This window comes from Crocodylus porosus, unplaced genomic scaffold, assembly GCF_001723895.1.
Source record: "Crocodylus porosus isolate Cpor-Errol unplaced genomic scaffold, CroPor_comp1, whole genome shotgun sequence".
NCBI classification, from domain to species: Eukaryota; Metazoa; Chordata; order Crocodylia; family Crocodylidae; genus Crocodylus; species Crocodylus porosus.
In genome coordinates, this window is record NW_017728886.1 from 50,830,423 (window position 1) to 50,847,201 (window position 16,779).

Below are 16,779 nucleotides of genomic sequence, written 5' to 3' on the forward strand. Positions count from 1 at the left end.
GCAAGTAAATGGCAAATTTGCCAATCTAATGAGATCATTCAGTCAGTTTTAGTCTATGAGCAGTTTGCACAAATTATCATACCTGGATCTCTCCCAGTGCTTCATTTAAGTCAAATGATGGTTTTGTCATTCATTTTAGTGCAAGGTTGCACCTCAAGAAATGTATGTCTATATCTGCTACATGAAGGTATTTCTGTATATTCTTTTTTACATTAAGAAATAGAAGTGTATTTTTTAATTGGTGACCACACAGAAGATATTAAAGAAAAAATGTGAATTACTTTGTCATCAAATATACCATATTACTTTCATGTTGTATTCCATGTACTATAAACTTTTCCCTTGGCTTTCAGAACATCATATTCTTTCAGTATCCACAATTTCTACGTCGTGTTTAATTACCATATAGGTTGCATTAAAAAACTATCATGATGATTAGTAGGACTATAAAATATAACAGATAAAAGCAATTGTCTATATACAGTAAGATGGCCAATTCATTTTATTAAATCTTTCAGTGGGAATGTCATTTATGAGTTAGCTTCTTTAACCTAGCTATCACAAGAGAAATGAACTATTTGGGTTGTGCTTAAACCCATCCTTCTCTCTATATAGAAAAAATCATATATCCGACAGCTGGCACCTTTAAATTAAAAACATGGTTAAAGAATAGTTTATGCACCATTTTATTTGTTTTTCAGGGTTACAATATTAATGAGATTATCATAGAGGGCACATAATATAATTGATATCATTAAACACATTTTGCCACAAAAGGTTGAATAGCAACGGTAGAAAATTCTTTGTTAAGATATGTGAAAATACCTGTAACCATAATTTCATAAAATCAATGTACAGTACACATTATGTAACATTATGCCAACAAGGTATTTCTTTATGCAAATACTTTTTGCCCTCTATAGATAACTGCAGTAACTACACTGCAACAGACTCTTTTTTTGGTGTGTGGATATATATGCAATATACAAGAGCAATAGTTTCTGTTTTATCATAATTGTTAATAACACTGGTCCCAGAAATGGTGAAATACAGTATCTTAATTTTAGCAAATAACTGTCATTCTGATTTTTTAACTAATGCTGAACTTAATTGGTATTTGCCTCCTAATGTTTACAGAACATTGAGAGCACATTTCATATATATTTAATCTTTACCATCAATATACTGCCTTTTAGTTCAGTATCTACTATATACAAAGGAACTCTGTTGAGTTCACACACTTAGGAACCAAATAATATCAATTTTACTTAAACCCATGCACAGTGTCGTGCACTACAGAATAATTAAATGTGAGTTAATTTTTTTAAGGATGAATGAATCAATATAAAATAGATTTGATAAAACATTAGCACGTTAATGGAAAGATAAAGGTGGGAGCAAACTAATAAATCATGCATTTCAAAAAGGTTTTATTTTCTCATGGGATGTTTGAGAACAGAAAACATGCAGTGATGAGGTGCAGGTCATTCTGTATGAAGAGCAATGTAAAGATTGCACAAAAAAGCATCTTACTGTAGATCCAGATTGTAAGTTTATATGCAACATTGAAAAAGGTTGTCATTCTCGGATTTGCCTTAGGCAATTCAACAGTGCCATGCAAACCATAGGCAAATACCTGCGCTGTGATTTCTAAGCTGCTGAGAAGTTTCTCAGAGAGCTGAGAAAATGAAGACCTGAACAACTGCTTCCCAAATCATTTTAAGAGGAAAAGTTTTGATTCATGGAAGCAAATTATAAAAAGTTTTGAATCATGTCCATGCTGTCAGGAGATTGATTCAGACTATGAGAAAGTTGTGTATGGTGTAAATGTACAAATAACAGTAAAAGAAAATTAGATATAGTTTTAATTGTGCAGTACTCATCGTATGTGTCTGTGTTTATTACTATATGAAACAAATGAAAGGTGAACACTTTACTTGCAATTAACTGACTGTTTTTCCTATCCTAGAATTAGTCTGGACATTGCCAAGGTAATCAAAAGAACTGTAAATTTTCAGAAGTGAATCTGCTTCAGCGTGCTTGATTAATTATGCATTAAGCCATTTCTTTGAAGCATCCTTCACTAAATCTTTGGTGGGAAATGCACTTTATTAGGCATGAGGTTTGGCTGTTTGTGTGCATACACACTGCACTACTGGTCAATATGCAAAACGATTTAAAGTTTGGCATACTACAAAGATTTATTGCTGAGTTGAGCATTTTAATGTTTCAGCACACAATGTTGCTGGCTAGTTTTACAGGTAGTATTATCTTTTGTCTTAGCATGGCCTTAGTCTCATAGCCCTTAATCAGGCAGACTTTCATTAATACCAGATCTTGCAAAAACTTACACATGAGTAATTATATGCATGCAAATAGTAATGCAGGTCAGCTGAATAAGATGTTTTTATGTGTAAAGTTACTCATGCCTGTGTTTGCAGGATGAGAGGTATCTTATCAAAGATATAAATACTTGAGTACTATTTTGTGGGGTTCAAATGCAAAAGAAAAGTATTCTTAAGAGTGGGAAGCAATGTTAAATGTAAAAGTATGAGTTAACGAGACCTGTGACCTTTCAGGCTCTTTTGCAACAGGTCAAATCGATTACCAATTCCAAACTTCTTCAGATTACGAGAAGCAATTATCAAATCTATGGATTATGATAACTGCATTAGAGTAAACTAGAAATGGAATCATATCAAGAAAATCAAATTACTTATGGCATTCCCTTCTTGTATTCCATGGCAGAATTATCTCATAAATTAGTAAATGGTAATGCATGCAACAAAAATATGCCATATCACTTTATGTAAACATCTGCTTTCTTCATGCAAAATGCCTACAAAACCGTGACAATAATTTTTCTAATAGCATCATTTTACATTAGCTCAGTCACAGAAACTGCTATACCAAATTCCATGATTCTGCAAGTAAAGAATATTCTAAAACTCTTGAAAGATTTCCAGCATGAATATTCAAAAGCCAATGCTGCTAATTTATTTTCTAAGAACTCAGCTACAAAGGCTTATTCCTTGCTGTGGTTCCTTGTTCTTTTGATGATGGAGGAGAAAAGACCAGTTTTTGGAGGAGGTCCCATCAGTATTGGGGCTTGATTCTTGTGGGTTATTTTTATCTAGGGGAGGAAAAGAAAATATAGTTAGTATTTAGCTAGCACAATCTCTCTTGTATTTTTGCAAAACACCAATGTAGCTGAATCATTTTGGATCTTAAAAATTAGCTCCTTTCCTTTCATATAACCAAAGATTGAAGAGAAAAAATTAACATATATTTTATTATACCTAATATTTGAAATACCATAAAGCAAATCCATTATATTCAAGGTTACCATGCATAATTGTAATTATTTGTGTTATACTATTAAATACATAATAACTTCTTGGCAATATGCTACCTATTTGGGAGATTTATAACCAGCATTATCATTGCTTGGATTTTAATGTTTTATGTATCCATGGGATGAAAAATAATTTAATAGCAGGAAAGGACACATTGTAAGATGGGGCAACAAGTTGGTGCTCATTATTAAAATATACATGGTGTTGTCTTATAGTATATGTTATTTATTTTCCTAATCAGATTGTTCTCTTTTAACATAAAACACAATGCTTAATATCAAAATAACCATTGGAATTAAAGTAAAAAGTTAACATGTAAAAAAAAGGATGAACTAGTGTTCTAATTTGTTAATTAACTGGCAATAGAATAGACTCAAATATTGAAAAGCCTGTTTAAGCACTTTGAAAGACTGCTCTAAAGCCACCCATTTTGATTTCTTTGATATAAAACTACGAATCACCTTAAATGAGACAACCTTAAAGTAGATTATGTCTGCAATTTTCTCTAATTCAAGTCTAAATTAGAGAAGACATTTTATGAATGTATGCTATGCTCAAAGCTAATTGAAAGCAATTATCAAAGTGGCATTTTGTCTGTGACTTTAAGATACATTGTAAGATAATAAATGATTCTCATTATGTAATAAAAAGGTCACATCTTGCCTTTGGGCTAGTGACGCTAAGAGTTTTTCAAAAGCAATCTGAGACATTTTCTTTAGTGAACTACGACTAATACAAGAACCATCACTTATTAAATATCAGTTGTCACCTGCACAGTACCCACATCAGAGATGGGTATTTCTTTCAAAAAGAAACACCACCTCATTAAAAACTGCAAAAAATATATCTCTTAAAGTGCATACCTGACATTTTCAAGTTAAAATAAATATCCTTCACTTGTCATTCACTAATAGTAATGAAACAAAAAATGTATGCCACGTGGAGAGGCTCATTAAAATATAGAACAGGCTATTTCTTAGGATAGGAATTTACTTTACAATCTAAAGAGACCAAAACATAAAAATCTTCATGGGATGAGTAGGTTTATTTAACTACATTGGAACCTTAGCTTACTCTTCACATGCGCATTGCAATGCCACTATATAACTTTAGAATAACATCAGTATTCACTGGCATCAAATTTAGTTTATCTTTCTCTTTGCTATTAGGTTTTGATTAATTTCACCCAGAGAAGTATTCTTGCTCTAGAGACTTGGTGACAAAACAATTTTTCACAATAAACACCACTTCAGGTTCCACTTTGGAGGACAGATTCTCAGCTGGGGTAAATTAGCATAGCTCTATCTATATCAATTTCCTGTCAACAAATGATCCAGCTCTGAAAATCTCTCTCATGGCTTGGTATAAGCCATACATCACATGCATAAGATATGTTTGGCTTTGGAAGTGACGACAGTGGCCACATACAGTCAGCCTGATCACAGAGTTCAATAATGAGCTAATCAGCAGCTACTACTTGATTGAGCCATTTTTGGAAAACAGCTGGTGCAGGTATCTCCAAAAAAACCCCCTTGCTTCTCACATATCTCCCTGACCATCACAGCTACAACAACACTCTAACCCTACTAATTTCACTGAGACTAAAATACGTAGAGAATATTAAAACTCAACCATGATGAAGCAGCAGAAAAGTTTTCTTTCCACTGATGTAATTTTATAATTCTACAAATCGTGTTCTACCCAGCCAGAGAGCAAAAGGCAAAGGATGGCTTTAAAAAGAAGTGGAGGGGTAATCTTGAGGACTCATTCTGAAATCCCCTAGAAGGGGAGGACATATTGCGTCTCTCAGGACAACTATAATTACTTTCTGACTAAATTATTTGTAAATCTCTTTCATTTGAACCAGCTATTCTGGATACCAGCACCCCTCTCACACTTTTTTATACCATTGGATAAGAATAACTAAGCAGTTCAAACACATATTCTCTGAAAAGGGCTCCAGAGTCTGAAACCTCAACCTCTTTTGTGTCTGAGATCTAGAACCTCTTGACTTATCATGGAGTGCATCTTAGGTTCTCTTCTCAGGCTTTTCTGAAGGGAGTGTTTTCAACCAGGAGTGAGAAGTCTGAGTGGAAAAAGCATATAGTCTTATTATGCTTGGAGGATTTAATATGGACATGGGAGTCAATTTGAACATTTTCGGTAATTATTCTGAAAGATCAGTGTATACGAGGGTATACAGCCTTAAGTACATCTTTATGAATGTGGTGTAGTGAGCAGATCTTCAGCTAAGATAAACCAGCTTTATTCCACTGACATCAACTATATACATAAACAAAATTTAAGCTGAAGAGAGTAATGTATGAACTTGTATATGAAGATTTATGAAATATCTGGGGGATTACTTATTAAATTCAACTTATCTGCTACTTTCCGCAAACACACCTATGTCATCTCTTGTTGAACTACATTAAAAAAAGACCCAATATGCTTAAGGCCCAGTAAGCACATACAAACTCTCACAAAGACACAGGTAACAGCTACGTGAAAAGAATCACAGTCATAAATATGCCCATTCCAATTTTTAAAAATGGCAATATTTTGCATTCTACTGTAAAACCATTATTATCACTAACTGTCGATACTTTCGTAAAGTCAATTTGTAGAAATTTTATGGAATACTTCGAGTTCTAGAGCTGGGAAAATTTACTCCGTTTTCTTGGACACAGGAAATGCAATCATGGATAATTCTTGCAAAAAAATGACAAAACATGCAAAGCTGATGAAGAAATTGAGAGGCAAGCATAAAAAATACACAAGAAAATGCTTCTGCTTGGAGTAACTTTATATATTTAGGGGGGAAAAAATCATAAAAACCCAGAAAAGTTGCATCCAACAGGAAATTGCAAGCTCAGATACAAACTGTGCAAGGCAGATTTTGTCCGTGTTGAAAGTTCCGTAAATAACATTATTGTAAGCCCCTTCCAGTCGTATGTTTGTGCCTCTGCTGAAATCAATGGCAAACTCCCATTCACTTCTTCAGGGCCCAGATTTCTTCCTATGAGTCTGTAGTCTTAACAATGAAGTTTTGCAGACTGTGACATCTAATAAATGGCTCTAACAAAAAATTTAGCATTAGAAATTTTAAAATAACTTTTGCAGTCATGGAAAGTGCATTTAATGATATATTTGCTGAAAGGAAAACCATAGCCAGTTTTGAAAACGGCATAATTCTTAAAATTAGAGATGGTAATTGCTCTCTATTTGAAGATAACTTCTGTAATAAATGAGAAGTCCAAGTCTGTGATATTTAAGATGTTTATAAATGCATAAAATGGACATTTATTTCTTTCAGGAACAGGTCCGAGCTTCAAAATATGCCTAGAAGCTGCATTAATACAGTGCATCCAGTAAATAAAATGCACTAGGGAGTAATACATTGAATGTATTAGCTGCATTTCTTATACCTAACAGTTTTCCTTTTATGTGATTGGACTCTACAATATGCACTATTTATGTATGTATGCATTACTGATTTCATGGTATGCTTAAATAAGAGATCATTACCTTTCCACTGAAACGAGAATGTGGTGCTATAAATATGGGAACTAATTAGGATCACCGATACTAAGAAACTAGAAACTGCAAATGAAGACGATAGTCTTCATTTTCTCTAATTTCTGTTAAAGTGTTTGGATTAACAGTAAGGAAGTGAATTCTACCTTTTAGGGGCCACAAAGTAAACTCAAGTATGAACACACTGATGCAGTGGTTTGAGGGCTCTGTGATCACTTTACTCAAAGCTGTCAACAGAAACTAGCTGTGAGGTTGGCTGGGAAGTGTGCTCTAACATAAGGAACTGTTTCCCAGTGGAGAGGCTACTCCCTTCCGTGGGAAGGCATGGTTGCAGTACTGCTATTCCACACCATTCACCAAGAGAGGATGGGCCCAGAGGCAGCTCAGCAAGAACATCCCTTAAGGCTGTTCTAACCTTGAGAAGGGAGACCACACTGTGCAGAGATGTGATGGATTTGGAACTCTGTCTCCTGGCTTCTGCTGTGTTCATTTTGGCCAAACTCTTTGATTCAGTCCGATGATTTTAAATAGTGGGTTATGCCACACTTCTTTTAAATAATTTCTTAACAATATTATTGTGCAAAATGCAATCAAACCTAATCAGTTTGGCATTAATTAAGCTCTAATAATATACTCTAGTATCTCTTCTAAGTAGTGTGATCCGTTTCCCCTTCACACAGGTAGATTGGAAAACATTATGGTGTCATCATAATTTTTAAACATACTGAGAAAATGACAGAGCTGCAAAATTAAAATAAATGATTAATGGCATTTTTTTCATGTTTTGTACTAATAGGTATCACTGAGCCTTTAAATTAATAGAGCTGTCAAGCTCAGGGTTGTTACAGATCCAGCACAGAACTAAAATGGAAATTATGTATTCCACAGACACCTAAAGATGACACTTTGGAATATTTTAAATTTTAATTAGGTGCAATTGTTTTCCCCCCTCCCTCCCTCAAACCACTGCAAATTAATTGGCAATTAGTCACAACTAATTCTTTTCTTAACAATCTGAACTGGAAAGATAGGTGCATTACATGTTAGCATACTTGTCTGAGGTGCAGAAAGCACACATGCAGTAAATTGCATTGTCAATTACAAAAACTACTGTTGTGAAATTAAGAAAAATTATGCATAGGTAAACAAAACTAATTAATGCGCAATGTACCAGTGAACACAAAAAATAACGCCCAACTGCACAATAAAGTGTCAGACCCTCAACAAAAAAAAAGTAATACACCCTCTGCTCACTGTCATTAGAGAGAAACTTTTCTAAAGATTGGCATCAATTTATATGTTAACTATTTAACTACTACTTAATGTTTCCCTACATCAGCCAATGCAACTAGGGTGTGAACCTGCTCCTGCTGAAAAAACAGACGCAATGGATGTGTTTAAATAGGCACAACATATTCAATGACATAAGAGAGTGGATGGCTTGAGAAATTCATGGGATGAGAAGAGTGGTAGCTTTTCTGTGCCCTTTCCATGGCCTGTTGGGGCTGACAGAACTATGCAAAAGTGAGTTCCTCTCTTAGAATTTCCCATCAGATGAGGCAGATGCTCTTCAGTTGGTGCGTAAAAAGTATCTCTCTCTCCCCACATACTGCTTAAGTAGTGAGTTGGCCTTGTTTGGGCATTTTGCACCATGGTTCAATTGTACCCTTAGGGAATTAGAGAAAGGCCAGGGGAAAATGACCCATTATTCAGGCTTATTCACCAGAAAGCATATAAAAATAAAAGACTGAAAAACAGCCAAAACATACAATTTTCTGGTCTAATATACATTATGAGCAATAGTACAGGGGAAAAATAATGGCTTAATAGTAAATTTCCTTTTGATCATTCTTATCAATAGATATACAATGTACCTGATGTTTTAAAAAAAATAATTTTATGACATTATAAATTTCTGGCTCTCCATTAAAATGGACCCATCTAAGGATTATTATTGTCATTTGTTCATGGAGGAAGAATGCCTGCATCTTCTATTAAGGTCTCTTTCTTCTACTTTTAGTTTTGTGATGCTTAGCAGCTTCAGACTTGATGTTCACCAAGTCAGGAACAGATGAAAGAAATGTAATCACAGTTATCTGTAATTAAGACAGAATATTCTTATAGCTTTCTAAAAACAATGCTATTAAGCTAGGTAGTTAAACTGAAAGATTATTTTTCTTCCAGAAATCCTGATGGGTGAAGTTAGAAATTTATCGAATTAACTTGAAAGCCTTTGAAGATTCATTACTATTAATGACCTGTTTGGAAATCAGGTGAAACCATAAATATCTTTCATGTCACTGTATTTGTCTGAGAGAGCTATGATAAAATTTCCTCTGCAGCTAATTAGACAAGATGTTTAACATAACATTAACGTTATAATCTTTCCTTCCCCAAAAGAACGTTATACAAAAAGATGGTGAAAACAATACAATTTAGGCTTCAATCCTACAGCTTATTATGCTTCAGCAGACTGATTGGGGCTCTGGGTAGCACAGCAGTCTGCCTGTATGCAACATACTGCAGAAACTTGGATAATAATATGAGAAGGGTGGTGATGCTCTCTATTTTATATCTGAGTACATTGCTGACACAGTGTGGCCTTTCTCCCTATTGAGACTCCTTGGTACTACTCCAATGCAATTAATAAATATAATACACAGCTGTCATATTGTTTACATTATTATAACTATACTAAAATCTTGAATCAATTTGGATCAGCAGAAAATTCCCATAGATTTCACTGCAGTCAGGATTTCATATAGAAAGCCAGATCCAAAATAAAGGACACTGGTGCTTAAATTCAAAATTGCGATCCATGCCCACTCTCAATAGCTGTCTAACTTGAATTAAACCAAAATTCACTAGACACATTGCTGCTTAAACTAGCTTAAACTAATTTAGATACCTTGCTTCTGGTTTTTGCATGCATAGGACTGCCTTGGCCTGAGCAGGCAGGTGCCTAGCTCCTGTCTAAGCCTCATCAGAATCCAGAAGCTTGATAGAATATTTTTGGGGGCCTGATCTAATAGCGTGCTTGGAGCATACATGCGTACCATACAATGCCTGAATCAGACTTCATAAAAAGTGGGTGACAGGCATGGTGGTGGTGGCAATGGTGGCAGCACCCACATTTATATCACAGTCTAATATGTCTTCGCAGTAAGTGGAAGGCTTGTATTCTAAGCTTGTCTAAGTCTGAGGAAGTTCAAACCCACCTCTCCCCACTCCTAACCATCAGATCATAGGCTCTGCTGGGGTAGTGTAGAGTTAATTCCCCTGCATCTCTCCTGTTGAACTTGGCCATTGAAAGCAGTGGTGATGCATAGGAGGTGCACGGGGGTGCACGTGCACTCCCTGGGAGCACAGATGCACCCCCTGACTGGCCACGCGTGCCGCTTAGGCGATGGGCAGATGGAAGCATCAGTGCTCCCTCCCCCCCCTGCAAGTGCTGGCCAATCGCTGCGATCGCTGCAGCTGCTTCTGGGAGTGGCTGCAGTGATTGGCTGGTGCTTGCCCCCCCAGGTCAGCAGGATTGACTGTGGGGGACACCCCCCCAGTAAGCAGCATTGGTCGTTGGGGGGGGCATGTGTTCCCCCCCCCCCAGCTAAGGATCCACCAGTTGCCCATGATTGGAAAGAAGGAATGCAAGATTCTTGGGACCAGGAGGAGTGAACACAAGTTTTGATTTTAGCCAATGACCGTTCAAATGTAGAATGTAAAATGTATTTGACTCCAGGCACCATGACCCTAAAAGTTACCTGTCACAGCACCATACTGGTTCTAGCCCATAGTCTCCAACAAAACCATATAGAACGTAGGGCAGGGTGCCACCTTAAAAGCTGGTTCACAGAGGTACCAAATGGAGTCTGCTGTGGGCCCAATCCAGCCTGAGGTATGGACTTTGCCCACTCCTGCTCCAGTGGATTCACTGTCTCCTTTGAAGTTAGGGGTGTGTGCATTGGGGAAGCCATGTAAAATGTTCTGGAGGTAGTGATTATTAGTGGGTGGCTACAAGGCTCCTGGTATGGAGAGGGAGCATGGAGGTCCCTGGTTGAGGGAGGCAGCTGTGAGTAAGAGAAGGCTGACCCCAGGGAGACTTTCACATGATTTTTATGAATGGAAGGTGATAGTCTGAACATAGGATAAAGATTTTGTCAGTCTTGTTCTATCACACTTTGTTGTCAAAGCAATTGATCACTTTTCCCCTTTTTTTTTAAATACTGTTTGTTCTCCCTTGAAATATACCCTTTTGTTTTCCTGTTACTTTACCAAAATGCTGTAGTAAACTGTGATTTCTGGACAAATCAGTAATGTAGGTATACCCATTCAGCAGAGTGGGGATCCAATAAGCTTTGCAAATCCAGAGTGAATCTCTGGGAGCACCCTGACACCCTAGGGTTTTGTTACACTAGCATCTATGGATATTAGCTTTCAGTGTAGCACAGTAAAGTCCTACCCACTGTGAAAGGAATGCAGAATCTCTTTGCACAGTCTGAGCAGAGGAGTCAGCAGGCACAGATCTTCTTGGTCTCAAGGGGCAATTTGCATGAAAAGAGATTGCAAGTAAAGCATGCAGCAAATTCTTTAGCATCAGAGACAAAAGAGAAATCAAAAGCATGCAAATCAGATTTTACAAATTATGGGGATTATCACAATATTTTCTGCATTCCACAATAATTGTATTCCACAATAGCCATGTTTTACACCATCACTTAGGGGAAAGTTACATTTATTCACCAAAAAGAAAAAGCTCTCAAGAACCCATGTGCTGCTGTGCTGTTCCTATACAAAAATGCCAGTCAAAGTGTAGTAACAGGAAAAGTGGATGTCTTGTTCATCTCACTCAAACAGCCTGCAATCTTCAAAGTCCACATGTGCTGATGTTTTACTGAAATGCCATAGATATCATAGGAGCTGGTAGAAGAATATTTTCTTTCTGCATAATATACTGGATCTAGAGCAGCATTAACCAAGAAGTCAAATTTAGCCGCTTGAAAAACATAATTTGCATTGTTGTCATTTGGTTCAACTTGTAAATTGAAGGGAAAATAGAGAAGGAACTCATAGCTTAGTCCATCCTGGAAAGGGATGGACTCAACCTTTTCTGAGAATTGGAATGTCTCAGTTGCTGGTGGAGTCTAGTCTCTAAAATACAAAGTTGCTTAGTTCCTGAAAGGTGTTGAATACAGTTATCATTTGAGCCACGTGCAGTGTGCCCTCAGTTCCAACAAATGCCACAATAAACTCAATGGGTGTTGATGGCACTTGAGTCTAGATCCACAGAGGCACGAGAATGACCCACAGAGGCACAGGGACAAGACTTTTAGGTGCTTGGTTCCTGTAGCAAAATCCACAGCACTGAGTTATGTGCCTAGGTTCCCTATATAACGTTTGGTGAGTTACAAAAGGCAGCACATTGAAAGGGAGCTACCTAATCTGGCTAGTAAGAAACACTAAAGCCAGGAGTGTACCTCAAACTTGCAATGTACAGACAAGTTCACTCAGCATTACTGGAGCCATCTCTCAGGATTCACAGTGGGCACATCTACACGAGATGCTTACTGCATGGTAGCCTAATAACACTGTCCAGTAGTGTGCCAGTCAAAAACTGTGCTAATAACCTACTGTGCAGTGTTGTTAGGCTACTGAGCAGTAAGTGTTACAAAAACCCATGCACCAGCAGTACTGCACAGTAAAAGTAATTGCTGCATATTCAGTTAGCACTTCATTTAGAAAGTACTAAATTAAATGTGCAGCAACTACCATGCATTAAAGTAGACATGTCCAGTATGTCTTAAGGCTGGTGCCTAAACCTGTTTGTTCTAAAAATGAAACATGTTTTTTTTCCAACCCTTTAAAATGCAACTGGAGGAAGAAGTAGTGCTGGTCTTAGTAGTATGATATTGTACAACTGTTTGGTAGTTAGAACACCCATCCAGCAAATGGGAGACCCAGTTTCAAAATAGTAGAGTGAGGGAGCAGTAAATGATTGCCAATATTTATTGCTATCTAATAAAAATACCTTTTAAAAAGTGACAGAAACTGCTGATGCTCTTGACTATAACCTCTTCCCTGATATACTCTTTACTGTCAAAAGAAACTACTCTGTATCCTATAAAAACATTTTATGGAATGTAGGCAGATAATCCATTGGCTGCCTGTTTCATATAGGCACCATTCACTGACTCTTTCTGAATATTATTATTCTATAACTAAATACTAGAGGTGCACTGATATATCAGTTTGATATCGGATCAGTACCGATATAAAGAAAATTGTCTGTATTGGATATCGGCCTGATGGGGCTGATAAGTTGGTTGATAAATGCCTGTGCTGTGCAGCCGCAGCGCAGAATGGAGCAGAGCCAGGAGCATGGAAAGCTGCCTCCAGCTGGTAAGTTGGAAGGGGCAGGGGGAGGGAAGAGGCATGGGGGCACAGATCAACACCCCGCACGGTGAGGGAGGGGGCAAGGGTTGCCCAGCTGGGTAGGTGGGAGGGCCACCAGATGAAGCTTGTGGGATGCAGGCAGCTCCTGCCACTGCTGGTACCCTGGAAGGGCGTGGGGGAGCGTGTGCTCCCGGATCTGCATGGCGCAGGCTGCAGCTCCAGGGTGGAGCTGGCTCCGGCACTGCGCAGGGCTTTTCTTGCTGGGGGTGGGCTCAGAGCGGTCTCTGGTGGTGCTCAGAGAAGGCTGCAGCTATCCCAAATTTCACTGCATTCCCATATCACTGCCCAGCACAGCTGCAGCTTTTCCCGGCGCTTGGGTGCAGGTGGGGTGTTCAGCCGGGGCTGTACTGAGGGGCAACATGGGGCTGGGAGCAGAGCTGTGGTGACACTTGGGGTGGCTACAGCCTCCTCTCAGTCCTGCTAGAGCCCACTTCGAGCCCACCTCTAGCAAGAAAAGCCCTGCACAGCACCGTCCCCAGGTCCAGCTCCACCCCGCTCCAGCTCCACCCTGCACCAGCAGCCTGTGCTGCACAGATCCAGGGGCTGCCCCACCCATGAGCTGTGCCTCCATCTTGCGCCCCCTCCCTCACCATAGGGGGAGGTGATCTGCCCCTCCCATGCCCCTTCCCTTCCCCATCCCCTTCCACCACGCCGGACTTACCACCTGATGGCAGCTGTATTGGATATCAGATTGGTATCAGCTGATATGCTTCCTTAGATATTGGCTATCGGTATCGGCCCCCAAAATCTCTATTGGTGTACCCCTACTAAATACAGAAATTAATTAAGGAGGGGTAAGTGTTATTTTAACTCCTTCCTATTGAAACTATTCTGCTTCTAAAATATTTAAAATAAACATTTAATCTTATAACTTCTAAAATAAATATTTGTTAGGCCAGAGCCAGGAAGTACCACAAAGCATAACCCTTTAGCTCAGTAATCAGGGCACTGAGCTGCAAAGAGGGAGTCTCTGAACAGCATATCTGGCATTCTCTGGGGTATGGGGTTTGAATCAGCAGAGGAAGAATTAAACCCAAATATCTTACAACTTGGGTGATTGCTCTAGTTGCTGAAGCTATGGGCAGGCATTACATCTGTGCTGGGAGAAATGCCTTTCTCCTGGCACCAAAAGCTAGCATATGGGCATTCAAGAGGTTTTGCATAGAAAAGAACTGGCTTTTCCACAAAAAAAATGAGAGCAATTCCAACCAGGAAGATCTCTTTTATCTCATGCTAGCTTGAATGCACGTATACGTCTCTCAGGTCCTAAGGACCACCAGTATCTCAGTCCTCTGCCCTCCTCTACTCCAAGGGGAAGGAAGGGAGGGAGGGAGAGCACTGGCTCCCTGGTAGCCCATGCAGTGGTAATCTGCAAGGAAGGGGACTCTGTTGCTTGAAAACTCTAAGAAACTGCCCCTAAAATATTCAGGCAGCAGTGCTAGTGGCCCCCGGCCACTGAACAGACCTGGGTCACCCCAGGTTTATGAAAGTGATGGGGCAGAATTCCCTCCACAACTTTATCTGTCCTAAGTGCCCCCTGTGGACAGTAAATGCCCCCATTTACTTAGCACCTATTCCAGGATAAATTATATTAAGATTTCTTATGTTTGTCATCATTATTGTGGGTTTTTTTTTTTTTTGCACAAATCATTTTTGTGCATGGGATATAGAAAATGAGATCAGGTAAAGCTCATTACAATGTGAGGAGCAATAGTAGCAACATCAGTAAACATACAAAGCTCCTCACCCTTTCCAGAGAAGAAAAAAGAGATATATTTTCTGTAATATAAAATAAAATACAATACAATCATTATAATGATTCTGTAACTAAATTGAGAGAGATTCATTGAGGTCCACTTTTGCTCCCACTACTGTTTGCCTTCAAGAAATAAACAGCTTGTATCAATCATTTATTTATAAAAGGAAATGAATATATTCCATAGCACGCTTTTGTAGGACACATAAATTTCTTTTAAAAATCAGCGTAAATCTGGGTCTCGGGCTCAACCCCTTCCATGTGCAGTTTTTGTCCCCCTTTAAAGGGTATTTTTACTAGATAGCAATAATTAGCCTTGGTAATTTACTATTTTCTCACATTGGAATTTTAAATATCAGACCTGCTTCTGCATCCATAATTCTCTTTCTTAAACTGTATAGACTTATAAGCCTGAAAGCAAAATATTTAATTGTATTAAGAACAGTGGCTGGATAACAAAGACTGGATTTTGGGCAGAGTCACAAGATGACAGCACAGACATGCACAACCTGCAAGTCACCCGATGGTGTATGCACACGATCGTCATGTGTATGGCATCGGAGTTCATTAAGATGGGATTTTGTAAAAAAATATGCAGCCAACAACCCCTTCCATGGATTATCCTGGTCCTTCTCCAAGTCCAGTGAGTAGAAAATCCCAGGTTCTGTTCTGGATGTGTAAGTGCAGACTGCCATACTGTTGCTTTTTAATCATCCAGCTATCACTGCACAAGGTAATTTGCTATCTCTTCACTCCAAAATATTTTGTTCTAAATTTCATGAGGTTCCCCACTGTTCTGGCTTCATGCATCTATCTGTTTCTACGGCTTGCTCTTCATTGCTGTATCCGAGCATTTCTCAAGTATTTAAAATAAACAGTACAATAACAAGCTGTGTCTTTTTCCTACCATCTCAGCTTGTAGAAGAAATAGCATGATTAAATTACAGGTTTTTTGTTTCTTTGTATTCATGTGAGAGTGGGCGTGAATTCTATCTACATATGAAGAAACTGATGAGGGAAAAGCTAAGTCAACAGTGATGCCTTCAGTTGTCTCTTTGCCTACCATTTAAGAAAAGCTGAAATGAAAGTTTGTTTATTAGAGCTAGTTGAAAAAAAAAGTATTGAGGTATTTGTCAATTTTGTCAAGAAAAAATATTTTTTCTCCATCAAAGTTTGTTTGAAAACCAGCTCCATGACATATGGCAAATACTAGCATACTTACTGTACAAGGAGTCTGCATCCATGGCTCCCCATCAATCTGCATAGGCAGAGATTTGCTGGTCCTAAGGAAAAACATTTAATTGTATTAAGAAGTGTGCTTGGACAAAGTTCAGAAAATTTGCATTGTGAACACAGATACATGAGGACATGACAGACTCAGGCAATTACAAGATTGCCCTCAGTTGTACACTCAATTTCCACTAGTATCATCAAGAATTTCAGTCTTAAATTAAGCATATGTATGTGACCTTATGTTTTTACAAAATAGAGAGCTTGGTTTTCTTCTTACATATGTAATGTATGTAGATGGTGTGTTGCAGAGAAACCTAATGGTATGGACAGACATTACTTTGTCCTACTAAGAAGCATCTCATCATTGGAAGTGTTATGGGGGGTACAGTCCCTGCACCTGGAGAACTACAAATTTGCCAGCCAGCAGGTAATAGGGGGCTGCTCCTT

At 38.3% G+C, this 16,779-nt stretch overlaps 1 protein-coding gene across 1 annotated transcript in view; it reads right to left on the bottom strand.

Annotated features, from left to right (window-relative positions):
- Positions 1-670: 670 nt before the first annotated feature.
- The window catches only part of DGKB (diacylglycerol kinase beta), a 565,110-nt gene continuing 549,001 nt past the window's right edge, over positions 671-16,779 (bottom strand). Inside the window, exon 25 of the mRNA XM_019534027.1 lies at positions 671-3,133. Within this exon, the coding sequence (XP_019389572.1) occupies positions 3,026-3,133 (108 nt within the window). The 3' untranslated portion in view covers positions 671-3,025. The remainder of the gene's footprint in view (positions 3,134-16,779) is intronic.